We start from the raw sequence: 17211 nt of genomic DNA on the forward strand, positions 1-17211 counted from the left end.
GGCTCAGTAGTCATGGCTCACGGGCTTAGTTGCTCCGCGGCATGTGGGATCTTCCCGGGCCAGGGCTTGAACCCGTGTCCCCTGTATTGGCAGGTGGATTCTTAACCACTGTGCCACCAGGGAAGTCCCAATGCTCTTGGTCTTGATATCTACTTTATTTGAAATTAATATAGACATGCCAGCTTTCTTCCACTTATGGTTTTCCATCTTTTAGTTTCAACCTATCTGTGTCTTATATTTAAAATTTGTTTCTTTGAGACAACATATACTTGGGTCTTGAATTTTTATCTGTTCTAATAATCTCTGCCTCTTCCTTTTTTTTTTTTTTTTTTTTTTTTTGCGTTACGTTTTTTTTTTGCGGTACGCGGTCCCATTGCGGAGCACAGGCTCCAGACGCGCAGGCCCAGCGGCCATGGCTCACGGGCCCAGCCGCCCCGCGGCACGTGGGACCCTCCCAGACTGGGGCATGAACCCGTATCCCCTGCATCGGCAGGCGGACTCTCAACCACTGCGCCACCAGGGAAGCCCTCTGCCTCTTAATTGGAGTGTTTAGTTCACTGACATTTAGAGTAATTATTGGTATGGTTGGATTTAGGTCTGCCATTTTATTATTTTCTTCTGTTTGTTTCATCTGTTTTTTGTTCTGTCTTCCATTCCTGCCTTCTCTTACATTAACTGAGTTCTTCTTAGAATTTCAGTTTAATTTTTCTATTGGCTTTTTAACTGTTCTGCTTTGTAGTATTTTATTTGTCATAGGTTGTTTTGGTGTCACAATATTTATCCTTAACCTTTTCCATTATACTTGCAGTTAATATTACGTTCTCACCAGTAGTGCACAAGTGTTCTCTTTTCTCCACAATCTGGACAACACTGACTGTCTTTTGTTTTTTGATAATAGCTGTCCTAACAAGTGCAAAGTGATATTTAATTGTGGTTTTGACTTGAATTTCCCTGATGATCAGTGTTGTTGAGCACTGTTTCATGATCTGTTGGCCATCTTTATGTCTTCTTTGGGAGAATGTCTATACAGATCCTCTGCCCATTTTTTAATTGGCTTGTGCTTTTTTGTTATTGTTGTTGCTAGTGAGTTAAATGAGTTCTTTATACATTTTGGATATTTTGCCCTCCTATCAGATACATGGTTTGCAAATGGTTTCTCCCATTTTGTAGGATGCCTTTTCATTTTGCGTTATTTGTTTCTTTGGCTGTGCAGAAGCTTTTTAGTTTGATATAGTCCCAGTTGTTGATTTTTACTTTTGCTGTGCTTTTGGTGTCATATCCAAAAAATCATTCCCAAGGCTGATGTCAAGGAGATTTTCCCCTGTGTTTTCTTCTATGAGTCTGACAGTTTCCAGTCTTATGTTTAAGTCTTTAATCCCTTTTGAGTTAGTTTTTGTGACTGGTATAAGATACGGGTCCAATTTCATTTTTTTGCATGTGGTTATCCAGTTTCCCTGATGACATTATTGAAGAGACTATCCTTTCCCCAATAGGTTTTCTTGGCTCCCTCATCAAATATTAGTTGACTGAACATGTATGGGCTTATTTCTGGGCTCTCTATTCTGTTCCGTTGGACTCTGTGTCTGTTTTATGTCATTACCATACTGTTTTGATCATTGTAGCCTTGTAGTTCAGTTTGAAATCAGTACATGTGACTTCTCTGGCTTTATGCTTCTTTCTCAGGATTGTTTTGGATATTTGGAGTCTTTTATATTTCTATACAAGTTTTAGGATTGTTTTTCCTATTTCTGTGAAAATTAGAATTTTGGTAGCGATTGATCTCACTAATTTCCATATGCTAAGCTAAATCTCTCTCTGCATTTATTTAGCATAATTATTAGAAATATAACTTCCTTGCAAAAATAAAGAAATTTAAAATTTTGGTACAGTTGATTTAGAATTGTTATTCCAGGATTTTTTTGAGTGTGGGAGATTTGACAGGGCTTCTTTACCAACTTTGTGAAGGTGGCTTTCTTGAGAGCTTGTTTGTCCTTGTTCTAGACCTCAGCATGAGCATGATGTTTGCTCTGAAATATTGGTTAATTCAGTGAACAGTTTATCTTCAGAAATACTTAGATTCCTTTGCTGATTTCGTCAGAACTCTTAAAAATCGCAGAAGAAAACTGAGGAATTTGCTTGAATGTCACAAAACTTTTCTGATAATTACTGAAGCAAGAGAGTTTTTTTAATTGCCATTCTTCGTGCACTTACAGGTTGATTGGACAGAGAAAAAGGTCAGTGACTGGGAACTAGAGAGATACTTGAGGAAACAGTCTTTCTTAGCATCCTAAGGGCTCCATGTGGCCAAGAAATGGAGTGTTCATGGTGGTGACCTCAAGAGCAGGGCTGTGAGGAAGGATGGTGATGGACCTCATTGTAAATGTGTTCAGTGTTTTGAGGCTTGTCTAGGTCAATAATTTAAAATGTTTAGTAAGCCAGTAAAGAAGGAAGGAATCAGAAGGATGCTCCTGATGTGGGACAGATGCTTAGGAAAGAAGTCAGGATTTGTGATCCAGTCATCCACTTAAGGTGATAGTTAACCTGAGAACAGGAAGAGGAGAGAGGATGTGAAAGCAGGTGCAGAGAACATCACATAACAAATTATATCATTCTCATTGTGTCTTTGTCTAACCCAGAACTTCTTAGAAAAATCAACTGAAAGAGAAACTCGCCAAGAGTATGCTCTGGCTATGATTCAGTGCAAAGTTCTGAAACAGTTGGAGAACTTGGAACAGCAGAAGTACGATGACGAAGATATCAGTGAAGATATAAAATTTCTCTTGGAGAAACTTGGTGAGAGTGTCCAGGATCTTAGGTATGTTATTCTTTTTAATTCTCACAGGCTGGGTATATTGGGCCTTGTTTGACTTGCCTCATATTTTAAGGAAATTTAAATTTGTTGCAAACTATAAACTCAAAAGATTGCACTAAAGCATCATGTCTTCTACTGAAAATTGAGGGGTATGGAAACACTGGCTCACCATCATGGCAACCGTTGGTCAGAGCTGTGTGTTATTTCTCCTCTTTCGGGAAGATCCCCGCTGTTCTCCGTTGTCTAAAATCTAACCTGGTGTTCTACCACGGGTTGTGGGTGCCACCCTTTGAGAAGCTCCCCCTGGTTTAAAATATTTTTTAAGCAGCACTCATTGTTAATTTGTGGAGGAGGTTTTCTTAGATATGGAAAGAGTATTTTTCCTGCTTTTTTGAAGTCCCTATTGGTTTTATTTGTTTTTTATATTAAAAATTATGCAAGTGATGTACATGCAGTAAAGAAGAAAGAATCCCTTTTTTTATACAGTACAGAATACGGTACAGTACAGAATACAGAATACGGTACAGTACAGAATACAGTACAGTACAGAATACAATACAGTACAGAAGGGCCAACACACCAGTCCCCCCATCTTCCCCACCTACTTCCCCCTGCCCCTCTGGTTTCTTGTGTTCATTCCCAAAAAAACCTAGCCCCCCTCCCCCTAGCATGCATGCACGTGCATGTGCGCACACACAAATAGGGTTCTACGTATTCTTCTGGTCCTGGTTCTTTTTTGTTTAATAATAGCTTGATGATTTTTCCAGTTAACCCATGCATTCTTTGGTTTTGAACTATTGATACATTTTAAAAAGAGAGTTGCTCACTAGAAATAGATTGGGTTTGGGAGCCAGGAAGACTCCAGTTTGAATTGTTTGGCCACTTTGTCCACGTGTGGCCTTGAGCAAGCCTCTTGACATTTTAAAGTCTCAATTTTCCTTTTGCTAAAATAGTGATAAAAATTCTAACCTTGTAGGATTTTCCGTGAGGTGTCCAGCAAGTGCCTTTAGTATAGTATGTGTTCCAAAAATGTGTTTTCCAGATAATTCAATGCAGCCCATAAGCTCAAGGCCCAAAAGCTTTTATAGAGATGGGAGCTGTCACCCATATCAGTGGTTTGTATGGAGTTTTGTGGAGGAAGGCAGATGATTTTTGTCTTTTTATAATTTCAAATATGAATAAGTTGTTCATAATATAATAGGCCGGCAATAGGCTTGCAATTTATAGAAATTCTATTTTATTATGTTTATTTTAAAAAATTATCATTAGTTCTGTAATAATGATTTGAGACCCTTTTAAAAAAATAAATAAGATTAGTGATAGCTTTCGAAATTATTTAATCCATGCTAGCCAATTGTTATTATTTACTGATTTTTCATGTTGAATTTGGTAATTTGAAAAATATTGCTGTTTACATAAAGCTAACAGGGTGATGGGAACAATTGAAATAGATTTGTCTCTTTATATTGTTACAGGTTTAGCATATTAACTTAAACAATATTAGGTTACTTCTTATACTAAATAGCCTTTCATTAAATTACTATTTTATTTAACAGGTTACTCTGATCAACTTAACCAGTGAATCTTTGTTATACTGAATTGTCAATCAGTATTAAATGGCTACTTCTTTTTGAAAATTTTACTTGAAAGAAAGTACAAGCATGTCTTGTCACTTTGTTCACTGGCTAACCACATTAAAACACTTTTATATTATGAAGATTTGAATAATTGTTGCTTGATACATAGCGAATAATTTTTGAATTAAAGTGCATTTTAGTTTGTTACATGTACAGAGGTTTTTGTTTTTAATTAATCTGTAGTGGGCTAATTCAGTTAATGAATTACCTCTGCATTGTTGGTAGTCACATTTAAAAATATTGTACTGAGGTATGTGTTTTTATTTTTGTAGTGCAGTATCATGGTTTGTCATTTAAAGTATAATAGAATATACTATTTTATTTTGTGTTAAAGTAATATACTTTTACATAAATTTGTCTTTATCTAGTGGTCTGGCAAATACAGTGTTTTAAGAGACATGGTAGAAACAATGCTAGATTATCAGATATTTTATTTATTTATTTATTTATTTATTTGTGGCTGCATTAGGTCCTTGTTGCTGCGCGCGGGCTTTCTCTCGTTGCGGCGAGCGGGGGCTACTCTTCGTTGCTGTGTGCGGGCTTCTCACTGCGGTGGCTTCTCTTGTTGCAGAGCACGGGCTCTAGGCACATGGGCTTCAGTAGTTGTCACACGCAGGCTCAGTAGTTATGGCTCATGGGCTTTAGAGCACAGGCTCAGTAGTTGTGGCGCACGAGCTTAGTTGCTCTGCAGCATGTTGGATCTTCCCGGACCAGGGCTTGAACCCGTGTCCCCTGCATTGGCAGGTGGATTCTTAACCACTGTGTCACAAGGGAAGTCCCTATCAGATATTTTAGTGATGTACATACATTTATGTGTATATTAAGGTTACAATTTTGAAAGCAACTGCTCCTTTTAATATCTCATGGTGAACATTCAAATTTGACAGGAGTACTGGACCTTAGTACCCTGAATAAGTTTCACATGATTTATTGAAGATTAAGCCATTTAAACTTGTTTAGAGGTAATTTTTGAATGTACAAAGGATGATCAGTCTTTGTAGTTAAATAATTAGTGAAGATGTTTTATTTTTTAAAATTTTGGAGTATCTATCGCTCACATTCTTATAAACTTTGAATTCTTTTTACAGCTCATTTGATGAATATAGTTCAGAACTTAAATCTGGAAGATTGGAATGGAGTCCTGTGCACAAATCTGAGAAATTTTGGAGAGAAAATGCTGTGAGGTTAAATGAGAAGAATTATGAGCTCTTGAAGTAAGTTTTAAATGCCAGTTTACACTCTGAATAAACCCCCACCCTTCCACATACTCGTGAACACATTTTTGTCCCTCTTAAAATTTTTAGATGTTCCATGGTTTTAATTTCTATTTTCTTGCTCACTCATGTGGTTGATTACCTTTTCGTGTGCTTAGTGGCCATTTGGATATCTTTTTTCCCAGGAGAAGTGCCTGTTCAAGTTTTTGTTTTTGTTTTTGTGGGAATTCTATAGGTTTCTTGGTCATATGTATTCATCACAGCTCTTCTTCTACCACGTCAAATGCCACTAACTCTTTACTTTTGATGTAGCTCAGTTTATTATTTATGGCTAGTGCTTTCTTGTGTCTGGTTAAGAAGTTTTTGCCTACCCAAGGTCCTGAAGATATGCTTCTGTGTTATCTGCTAGAAGAAGCTTTATCGTTTAACCTCTCACATTTAGATTTCCATTCCGTGTGGAATTGGTTTTTTGGTAAGGTGTATAAGGTAGGTCAAGATTTGTTTTTTTTTACTTTTTTACTGAGATATAAGTCACATACCACACAATTCACCCATTTAAAGTATATAAATCAGTATATTCACGAGGATGTGTAACCATCAACACAGTCAATTATAGAACATTTCCCATCACTTCAAAAAGAAACCCTGAACCCTTTAGCTGTCACTTCTCTGTCCAACCGTCCCCTCAGCCCTAAGCTTTTACTTTCTGTCTCTTATGGATTTGCCTATTAGGAAAATTTCGTGTAAATGGAATCATATAATATTTGTTCTTTTGTGACCAGCTTCTTTCATTTACCATAAGGTGTTCAGGGTTCGTTCATGTTGTAGCATTTAGCAGTACTTTGTTCCTTTATATGGTCATATAATATTCCATCATAAGGATATATTACATTTTATTTATCCACTCATTAGGTGATGGGCATTTGGGTTATTATGAAAAATACTGGTAATAAACATTTGTGTACAAGTTTTTATGTGGACATACGTTTTTATTTCTCTTCTTTGGGTAGACACCTGTGAATAGAATTGCTGAATCATATGGTAACTCAGTTTAACCATTTCAGGAACTACTCAACTATTTTCCAAAGTGGCTGCACAATTTCATTTTCCCACCAGCAGTGTATGAGGATTCTGATTTCTCCATCTCCATGTCAGCACTTAACTATTGTCTGACTTCTTGATTCTAGCCATTTTAGTGAGTGTGAAGTGATATCTCATCATGGTTTTGATTTGTATTTCCTTGATGGCTAATGAGTCAGGCATCTTTTCATGTCCTTATTGGCCATTTTATATCTTTGGAGAAATGTCTGTTCAGATTCTTAGTTCATTTTTTAAATGGGTTTTCTTTTTAGTATTTAGTTGTAAGAGTTATTTTATATATTTTGGATGTAAATCCCTGATCAGATAATATGCTTTGCAACTATTATCTCCCATTTTTGGGTTATCTTCTCAGTTTTTTGAGAGAATTACTACATATATACCTTACTATAACTGTTAAAATTAATAGACTTTAATTTTTAGAATAATTTTAGGTTTACAGAAAAATTGAAGGGAGTCCAGAGAGTACTCATATACCCTCTCTTCCTCCACCAGGCACAGTTTCCCCTATTTTTAACGTCTTGCCTAAGTGTGGCACGTTTGTTAATTGATGAACCAATATTTATACATTATTTTAACTGAAGTCCATAGTCTACGTTCAGGTTCATGGCTTTCTGTTGTACAGTTCCTGCTGTGTCACAGTATCACAAAGAATAGTTTCACTGCCCTAAAAACTCCCTATGTTTTCCCTTCTTCCCTTTCCCTGATATTGTGGGAATTGTGGGTGGTGGACACTGTGAATCTGAAAGTGACATGTTAATGTGTGTATAAAGGTTTGAAAGCCGCTAACTTAAGTGCAGTAAATCTTGTGTAGTGTATTGCGTGTAGCAGTGAAACCTGTAGAAAATACAGTTATATTTGTAAATGTCTATTTTCAGGAAAGTATCGGCATTATACCTTTGCTTTGTTGTGCTCTAGAAAAGAATTAGAAATCAATCTCTCTTTGGATTACATTTATTTCAGAATTTTGACCAAACTTCTGGAGGTGTCCGATGACCCACAAGTCTTAGCTGTTGCTGCCCATGACGTTGGCGAGTACGTTCGGCATTACCCGCGAGGCAAGCGGTAAGTGAGGAGCCTTGGTTTCATCGGGGTGTCCTGAGATGTTCAGCATAGGGGTCCTAGTTCATATACTCCTATAAAGTAGACTCGTTCAGCCGAGGAGCTGATGGAGTGAGTGGAATCAAGATGACCATAATACTGGGAATCATGATAAATGATAAACCTAATTAAAGATGGGAAGTATGAAAACATAAGCACACGTGTATAATACTGTTGTGTAGTAGCCAACGGAGATCACACCAGAAGTTTCATGTTCAGGGTTTTCTTTGGTTTGTATGATTTAATTCAAGTTAGCACTGGTGATTTTTAAATTATTATTTGTGGTTGCATTGTTATTGACCTGAGTAGGTTCCAAGTATAAAAGGAAATATAACACGTGTAAGAAAAGTCACAGTAGATATATAGTAATGGAAGGATGTGTTTCCAAGTACTGAAGAGTGAGGAATTCCCTCTTGGAGGAGACAGGTAAGGCTTTGCAGAGGAGGTGAGGCTGGCTCGGTAATGTGAAATCACTTAGGTACGCTAACAGTGAAAGGACAGGAGTTGAGGGAGAAAGCATTAAATGAGACTGAGGCTGTTGTGTGCTGTTTGGAGAAGCTTGTTACATACCTGGCACGTATCAAGCACTCATAAAGTTTGGGTATAATTATACTGCTTTTTTTTTTTCTCAATTCAGTACGTTTTTTAAAAAACGATGCTTTAAAAAATAAAATATAAAAAGGTGTACAGATAAAGCCTCTCCCTCACCCCTGACCCCATGTGCTCATCTGCGAGGTTGTCTTAAACCACCAGAAGCCCTACTGCACTAAGGTGCCACTTGTCACGGACTGTGTGGTGGCGATGTCACTCACCAGGCGGCACCGACCGCAGCTCCCACAGTCCCAGGCTGGGGTTAAAGACACTCGCCGGCTCTTTGCACACCCCCTCTCCCCACCAGAGGAGCAGAGAACCTCCTTCCATTCGTGAGGCAAATAACCATTTTCACTTTGCTTTTGTGTCTGTAGTAACTGGATTTTTCAGGGGGTTGAGGGGGCAGTGACAGAAAGCAGTGCTGGTTGTCAGTCTTCCTGGTGTTCTTGACAACAGGAATTTTCTCATTTGTTTCACTGCCCAGCAGGTCATGTGGCATGTTCCATCATTACAGGAAAGGGCAGATGTCTTAACAAATCAAGTCTTTTTCAGGAAATTAACATGGCTCCTACGGGGTGCTTTTTACCCTCGTGTTCTCTGCTGTCTGCATCTGAACCCGTATCTGGTTCACAGCATGGCAACTGCTGGGCTTAATATTGATCTGATATTATTTCAGACATAAGGTGGTATTCAGTATACTGGTTTTTAAGCAAGCCACAAATACTGGTGATAAAGAAGTTAATACTCAACTGCCTAGAACACTGTAGTCTAGATTACCGCAACAGTCCAGGTTGATGATATTTGCCCAGACTAGGAAATGAGAATAACAATTGGATTAATCATTAGGGATTCAAGAGAAAATATATAAAAACTTTAAACCTGTGATTTGGAGAAAATGATATTTTAAAAAAGACGCGTGTGTTGGTTTACTGACCTGTGTGGTAACTTTTCTTTGTAAAAGCACTGGGCAGTTCGGAGTTGGGGCTTTCTGCTAACAGCTTGCATTTGAAAGTAACTGCAGCGTCTTCACCACGTGGCTTCTGGCTCCCAGGGTCATCGAGCAGCTCGGCGGGAAGCAGCTGGTGATGAACCACATGCACCACGAGGACCAGCAGGTGCGCTACAACGCCCTCCTGGCCGTGCAGAAGCTCATGGTGCACAACTGGTAGGTGCCGCCCGCCCCCCGCTGCTCTGTGGGGCCTCACGTCCCCGCCCAGAAGTTCCTGTGGAAAGGCTCCGATGAGTGGTGGCTTTTAAAAGCAGTGATTTTGATTAATACCTAGAATTACATTTTAGCCGTTCAGAGCAGTGATGTGATAATTTAGAAGAAACAGCTGCATTAATGTTCTGAAGAAATGTATATTCAAAGTACTAGTATCAGAAACAACTCCAGAAGTAACTAAAAGGACCATTACGACATAGGTAAGTTTTTTGAGAGATGAATGGACTCTTGGTAAGAGATGCTACAGTTTTGCAGGGTTTAACTGTTCGGCGTACGGTTAACCTGAATGGATTTTTACCAGTTCACATGAAAACAGTAAAAGCTGACTGATCAGTTAAGATTCAGCTCTCACATTTCATCCGTTATAGCCTTTTGCTTTTGAAATAGTAGCCAGAGTCATGTTTTTCCTCTTGCTTTTATTTTTTTAAGTCAAAATTATTGACCTTTTTGTACTCAGAACAAGATAAATTAGAGACAGTCGTGAACCATCTGTGTCCGTGAGCCGACAGCCCTGGACTCTCTCGGCTGTGGCTGTTTTAGCAGTAGGTTGGCTGTTCCGCGCTCTTCTGAGCTCAGATGCCTCTCTATTCCCCGTCCTTGGGAAAGATGTGCTAACTGATGGAAATGCTACTGATAGTTCCAAGGGACAGATTAATGGCACATCCAAATGCTTACGTGTGAAAGATGCAGGCAGATACAGGATAGGAGAGGATCCAGGGTTGCCGCCGTGACATCATGTATTAAATATTAGGATCCTGCCACTTAAGCACTTTTCTCATGAATACTGACATTTATGCATTCTTCCAGCAGCCGCTCTTTGAGTACTTAATGTGTACTCTGTTATGCTAGGCTCCAGGCGACAGATGTCATGGAAGTGGGTGATGAGAGATGGCCTTTCTGAGTAGTCCCAGCAGCCAGGCTGAGACAGTGATGGAAAGGAACCAGTCACCCACCTCCAGTGTTGGGGGTTGGGTTTCAGGTGGAGGGAATGGGAGGGGAGAGGACCAGGAAGCAGGAGGGAGCTTGGCTTCTTTAAGAGCAACGCCTGGAGATATGTTTGGATGTGACAGTTGGGGGCTGGGAGGTGGTGCTAACGGCAGCTGGTGGGTCGAGGCCAGGGACGCCGCTCAGCATCCTGCATCGCACCCAGTCCGCACCACAGAGAACTGTCAGCAGTGCTGGGGTTCGGAGGGTAAGGTGAAGGAGTGGGTGAGGCCAGGATGAAAGGGGGTGGGCGAGGCGAGGTGGCCGGGATCTGATCACGGAGGGTCTGGTGGGTCCTTCTGTTGGATGAGTTGAAAGCCACGGTTAAGGTTTTAACAGGGGAGTGACAGGATTTGATTTGTATTTTGAAAGGTCTCACAGGCTCCTCTGCGGAGAGTGGATGGTTGGGGGTGAGCGTGGCAGCAGGAAGCCTGCTTCCGTAGATTCTCGCTGTGGCCGTGGGTAGGGATGGCTCGTGGCGTGGACTAGAATGGTAACAGTTGGTACCAAGCGGTAGATGGACTGGGGATAGACTTCAGAGCTGGTGCCCGCGGCACTTGATGGACTGAAAATGTTTTTACTCTTTTCATATCGTCTGCAAGAAGGATGGGATTCAAGGCAGAGGGCACTCAAAAATGGTTTTTTATCTACTATTTAGCAGAGGAAAATCTTTCAAGTCTCTGAGGAAACTAGAGAATACTCCACTGGATTCCCTCCTTCTTTTACTTTACCCTCAGCCACATTTTTCAACGTAAATTAATTATTTAGTAATTTTCTCTCTCTTGGTTTGTTTCTGTTTCTTTCATGAAGTTCGTTTACAGAATGTTGGCGTTTAATAGAGTTGGAGGCTGTTGCAATCAGTGAGCTTGTATTTGACAGATATTTTCCTGAAGTTTCCGTTAAATACAGTTTTATTTTCCCCTTTTGTTGAAAGTAGGACTGTTGAAGCATAATTCTTCTTTTGTTAATAAAAAACAACTTCATTTTAATAGTTCTTTCTCTTGAAGAATTTATTGTTAGTTTTTTTAAAAAATTATTTATTTATTTTTGGCTGCCTTGGGTCTTCGTTGCTGTGCGCGGGCTTTCTCTGGTTGTGGCGAGGGGGGGTTACTCTTTGTTGCCGTGCGCGGGCTTCTCATTGCGGTGGCTTTTCTTGTTGCAGGGCACGGGCTCTAGGTGCGTGGGCTTCAGTAGTTGTGGCATGTGGGCTCAGTAGTTGTGGCTTGCAGGCTCAGTAGCTGTGGCTCTCAGGCTCAGTAGTCGTGGCGCACGGGCTTAGTCGCTGCGCAGCATGTGGGATCTTCCCGGACCAGGGCTCGAACCCACGTCCCCTGCATTGGCAGGCAGATTGTTAACCACTGCGCCATCCGGGAAGCCCCCCCCTTTTTTTTTAAATGTGTATTTCTAATGTGGAAAAAAAAGCTGGGTATGGAATAGGATGTTGACTGGGAATTTTCCCTTTGCCAGTGGAGAAAATTTTTTACTTAAGAATTTTTATTGTGCAAATGATCATGCATTAAAGATGAAACATTTAAATTTGAAAACTTTTTCTTGAATTTAGGAATCTGATATGGTCTCAGTAAATTTTTTGATGTACGATTACAAAAGGAAAAGTAAATTGTCTTTATAGCGAGAAACTGGTTTATTTGCTCTTTGTCATTGACTGGCTGATGAGAGAATATCCTTTTCCCCCTTCTCTCTAATTATGTGCCAAGCTATTTTAGCTTTAATGTTTTAGTTATGATAAATCCCCTTTAATGGAGAAGCTTAGCGTCAGCATTTTCCTATACTTTCTTTAAGAAAGGGATTTTCATATGAGATTAGAATTCACATGTGACCTGTATCTTTTGTTGTGACATAACGCATTTCTCTGGCACAAAGTGCCAGAGAATGAAAAATTGCTCAAGTAATAGCAATTTATTTCAACATCAGATTAGTGTGAGACCAAATAGAATGCCATTGGAAAGTAAATCTTCAGCAGAGTTTTCCCCAAGTGTAAAAGGATTTTGAATCAGTATCTTTATGCATGTAACCAAGTTGCCTTTAGTAAATCATGCTGGTAAATTCTGCCTTTCTACTTTCCTAAAATAGAGGCTTTTTAACCTAAACCATGGTACTGGTGTCCAAAAGATGTTTCACACCAAATAAAACCTGAAAACACAGTTGACTTGGTTTCCTCTCAACATTTTGTTTGTTTTAATTAAAACAAAATTTTAAAAGGGGTGTGTTTTAGTACAACACAGTGAAATAAATTAGTTGAAAATAATGATAATACAACCATGGGTAAAAGTAGAATAAAAGTCTGTCTGAATGGCAGCAGCAACTTTTCCTGACAGTTTTGCACGTTTTCTCTGTTGTTGTTTTGCTCTGAGGCCCTCCCTGGCTGTTTCCAGATTTCCAGCGCACTCTTGATTTTTTAACTTTTTTCTACCATAAATGACTTTTAGATTTTTGGCATTGCATTATTACCAGTTTCTGTTGATTAGACTAAATCGTAATTTTGGATATAGTAAAGTTAACATTTCTTTTTTACTGAGGGGAATTTTTTTTGGTTTTAAGTTAAAAATTGCATTTTAAGTATAAATTGGATACTCACAATATCATGGAACTGCGTTGTCTCTGGGTCTTGATTTAGACTCTGCTCTAGGGAGTTAAATATTACTTTTCTTGATAATGTAGAGAAGGACTTATCACATGGAGTATAGAGTTATATACCATGTGAAAATGTTACTTAATTCTTTTTCACGATCTTATGACTGATTGCAGAATTATTTCCATGAACTGCAGGACTTAGAGTAGCAAGTGTTTCTCCCTTCCACTTAACACCTGTGTTTACGTGGAATGACGGGTGGGTTACGTGTAACCCTGACTGATGTGGGTGGGCATGGGAGGCCGAATGGAGTTGCTGGGGTGTGCGGTGGGCACACACTGGGGTCTCCTCAGTCCAGGGGGCTTCGAGCGGGTCAGTCCTATCCAGAGCTCTGCTAAGTGGCACGTGCAGGCTCTGATCTTCCTGTCCCCATGAGCGGTTCCTGGTACGTCCCTCTTTTTTTTGAGCAGGGCTGGATTTGTATATTCTTAAATTTGGCAAAATATGTAAACAGTGACAGCTTACTTTAGAGAACTTTTATATAGACCCTCAGTTTATACATTATACTTTAACATCATAAAATGTCATCATTTTTCTCCTACCGAATGATTTTAAATGTCATCAGCCTCGAATTCAGAAGCAGCAATTTGTGCATATGGACAGCTCAGGACCTCAGGAAAGAAACACTGAATTTTGTAGGTAGAGGATCTCCTGTAGAATTTTCTCTTTGTTTTTAGCTTCTTTTTCAACCTATTTTCAAGCAGAATAATAAGTTATAAGAGTGTCACCCTCTCTAGGTCTTTCATGTGTAGGTAATTAGAGAGGAACGCAGCAAGCCGAGGGTATGGGTGATACTACTTTATTCTCGGCTCTTTACATCTGCTTAGTATATTTTAGTTGTTCTATAAATAGTACATAGCCATACATGCAGTGATTAAAACAGTTACTTATGAACAGAATTGAAGGAAAAAAACCCTTATGTAAGTTTTAACTTCTTAGCATTAATAATCATGGTATCAAAACATTCCATGTGATTTTAAATGAACATATGACATTTCTGGGTTTAACATTTTCCAAAACTAATTTAGAAAATTGTGGTCTCTCTTTGGGTACCTGGAGTTTTCCACATTATTCTTATGATATTTTTAGTGGAGGAATTCTCGTGTAAGAATCTTACATTCTAAATATAATTAAAGAAAAAGGAGTCTATAATAAGAGCTAAACGTGGACTTTGCTTATTGCATACTATCTTCTTAAGAGTCCTTCTAACAGCACAGACATTTCTCCCACACAGCACATTACATTAACCAGATTTGCACATACTGTGGTCATTTAGGGGCATACTCTGCATTGTGCAGATTGCTTTTTGTTGTAACTACTTGCTGATCTGGAACCAGCATTTAAAATGAAAAGGAGGGACTTCTGGTTTCCGGTTATGCATGTAAGGAGTTTGGAAGTTGCCACTACCTCTGAACAACAAGTAAATAGCTGAACAGACTGAAAAAACTCAACAATCCTTTTTGGATCCATAGGGGAGAAGGTAGGACGAGACTGGAGAGGCAGGTGACTACAGGGAGTTGTGGCTTACCTGAGCAGGACTCACACGTGGAGACCAGCGGGGGACCAGTGCCTGGCAGGAGAACTGGACTGTGCTTGGTGAATTGCAGGAGGCTCAGTGTGCACAAGTCTGAGGATTAAAAACTCCAGGGGATCCAGTCATGGGGGGCCCCCACCATATGGGGAGATTTCTCTCCAGAAGCCAGACCAGGTTCCCACAATAAATATCTGAGAAAAATTCCCTTGGGCTTCTGGCAGGGGGAGGGGAAAGGAACCATTTTGAAATAGTTCTAACTGTTGTTCCCTTCTAACAAGGTCTGCACGCAGGGGAAACTAGTTAACCAGAGCCCAGCCTGCTGGGGTATCATCAGAGTCCGACTGACCTGGGGAAGGGAAATAACCAACTCTAGCTGGCTCTAATCATCCTGTCCCACCCAAAGGGGTAGAAAAAACCCTGGGGAGCACTCATGAAATTCACAATCCTGAGGCCCAGGTTCAAGAAAGACTGACACCCAATCAAAGGACTCCAGAAAGCTTCCTCTCCCTCACTTCATCACCACGTTACATAAGGTTCATTTACAGCAGTTTCTTTTACCTAGCACACCATGTCCAGCTATCAAGAAAATACTACAAGGCATACCAAAAAGCAAAAAAAAAAAAAAAAAAAGAAGAGACATGGTAAGCATCAGAACCAGCCATGGCAGTAATGTTGGAAGATCAGACTGGGAACTTTAAAACAACTAGGATTAATACGCTGAGGACTCTAGTGGATAAAGTAGGCAGCAAGCAAGAACAGATGGGCAAGTTAAGCAGAAAGATAGAAATCCTAAGAAAGAACCAAAAAGAAATGTTAGAGCTCAAAAACACTATAAAAGAAATGAAGGATGCCTTTGATGGACTTATTAGTTAGACTGGACACAGATGAGGAAAGACTCTCTGAGCTTGAGGATATATCAATAGAAACCTCCAAAACTGAAAAGCAAAGAGAACAAAGACTAAAAAAATGAAATAAAATATCCAAGGACTATGGGACAACTACAAAAGAGGTAAAATACATGTGGTGGGAATACCAGAAAAAGAAAGAGAGAAAGGAACAGAAGAAATACTTGAAACAGTAATGACTGAGGATTTCCCAAGTTAATGTCAGACACCAAACCACAGATCCAGAAAGCTCAGACAACACCTAGCAGGAAAAACACCAAAAAAACTACACCTGGACATGCAATTTTCAAATTACAGAAAATCAAAGGTGAAAAAAAAAAAAATCCTGAAAGAAGCCCGGGGGATAAAACACCTTACCTATAGAGGAACAAAGATAAGAATTACGTCCGACTTCTCAGAAACCATGTCAGCAAGAAGAGAGTGGAGTGAAATATTTAACATGTTGAGAGAAAAAACTCACCAAATTCTGTACCCTGTGAAGTGGTCCTTCAGAATTGAAGGAGGAATAAAGATTTCCTCAGATAAACAAAAATTGAGGGAGTTTGTTGCCAGTAGACCTGCCATACAGGGAATATGAAAAAAGTTCTTTAGAGAGAAGGAAAATAATAGAGGTCAGAAACTCAGATCTACATAAAGAAAGGAAGAGCATCAAAGAAGGAACAACTGAAGGTAAAATAAAAACTTCTATTTTTCTTATTCTTACCTGATGTAACATAGAAGTTTGTTCAAAAAACTAATAGCAACAATACCCTTGAGTATGTATGCTTTTATGTATTTTATACACGTTGCTTACGTATGTTTATATATAAGTGAAATAAGTGGCAGCAATGATTCAAGGGACGGGAGGAAGGAATTAAGATTATTTGGTTATTACAAGCTACTCACTCTATCCGTGAAGTGGTATAGTGCTATTTGAAAGTATACATGGATTAGTTGTAAATTAATATATTGCAAACACTAGGGCAGCCACTAAAAAAAGTAAAAAAAGAAGTATAACTGACATGCTGAGTAAGAAAGGAGAGACAATAGAATCATATAAAATTCTGAATTAAAACCACAAAAGGCAGAAAAAGAGTGGAAGACAAAAATAGGAGCGAAAAAACAAGGGCAACAAATAGGAAACAGAAATGAATATGGTAGATATTAATCCAGCTGTATCAGTAATCACTCTGAATGTCAGTGGTCTGACCGCACCAAGCAGAAGATAGATCATCAGAGCAGATCAAAAAGCATGACCCAACTACATGTAGCCTATAAAAAACCCACTTTAAATATAAAGACACATATAGATTAGAAGTAAATGAATGGAGAAAAATATACCATGCTAACACTAATCAAAAGAAAGCAGAGGGCTTCCCTGGTGGCGCAGTGGCTGAGAGTCCGCCTGCCGATGCAGGGGAAACGGGTCCGTGCCCCGGTCCGGGAAGATCCCACATGCCGCGGAGCGGCTGGGCCCGTGAGCC

The 17211-nt window shown here is 39.4% G+C and overlaps 1 protein-coding gene across 4 annotated transcripts in view; it reads left to right on the forward strand.

Annotated features, from left to right (window-relative positions):
• Window positions 1-17211, forward strand: part of ATP6V1H (ATPase H+ transporting V1 subunit H) — a 64302-nt gene that overhangs the window by 41212 nt on the left and 5879 nt on the right. For 3 of the 4 annotated variants that reach the window (XM_028500423.2, XM_007105243.4, XM_007105244.3), the window contains 4 exons: window positions 2637-2815; window positions 5538-5663; window positions 7725-7826; window positions 9505-9618. In XM_028500423.2, coding sequence (XP_028356224.1) covers window positions 2637-2815; window positions 5538-5663; window positions 7725-7826; window positions 9505-9618 — 521 coding nt within the window. Of the gene's footprint in view, window positions 1-2636; window positions 2816-5537; window positions 5664-7724; window positions 7827-9414; window positions 9619-17211 lie in introns of those variants that run through there. The other variant, XM_028500425.2, reaches the window with a different exon arrangement.

The sequence above is a fragment of the Physeter macrocephalus genome, chromosome 15 (assembly GCF_002837175.3).
Source record: "Physeter macrocephalus isolate SW-GA chromosome 15, ASM283717v5, whole genome shotgun sequence".
Classification (NCBI taxonomy): Eukaryota; Metazoa; Chordata; class Mammalia; order Artiodactyla; family Physeteridae; genus Physeter; species Physeter macrocephalus.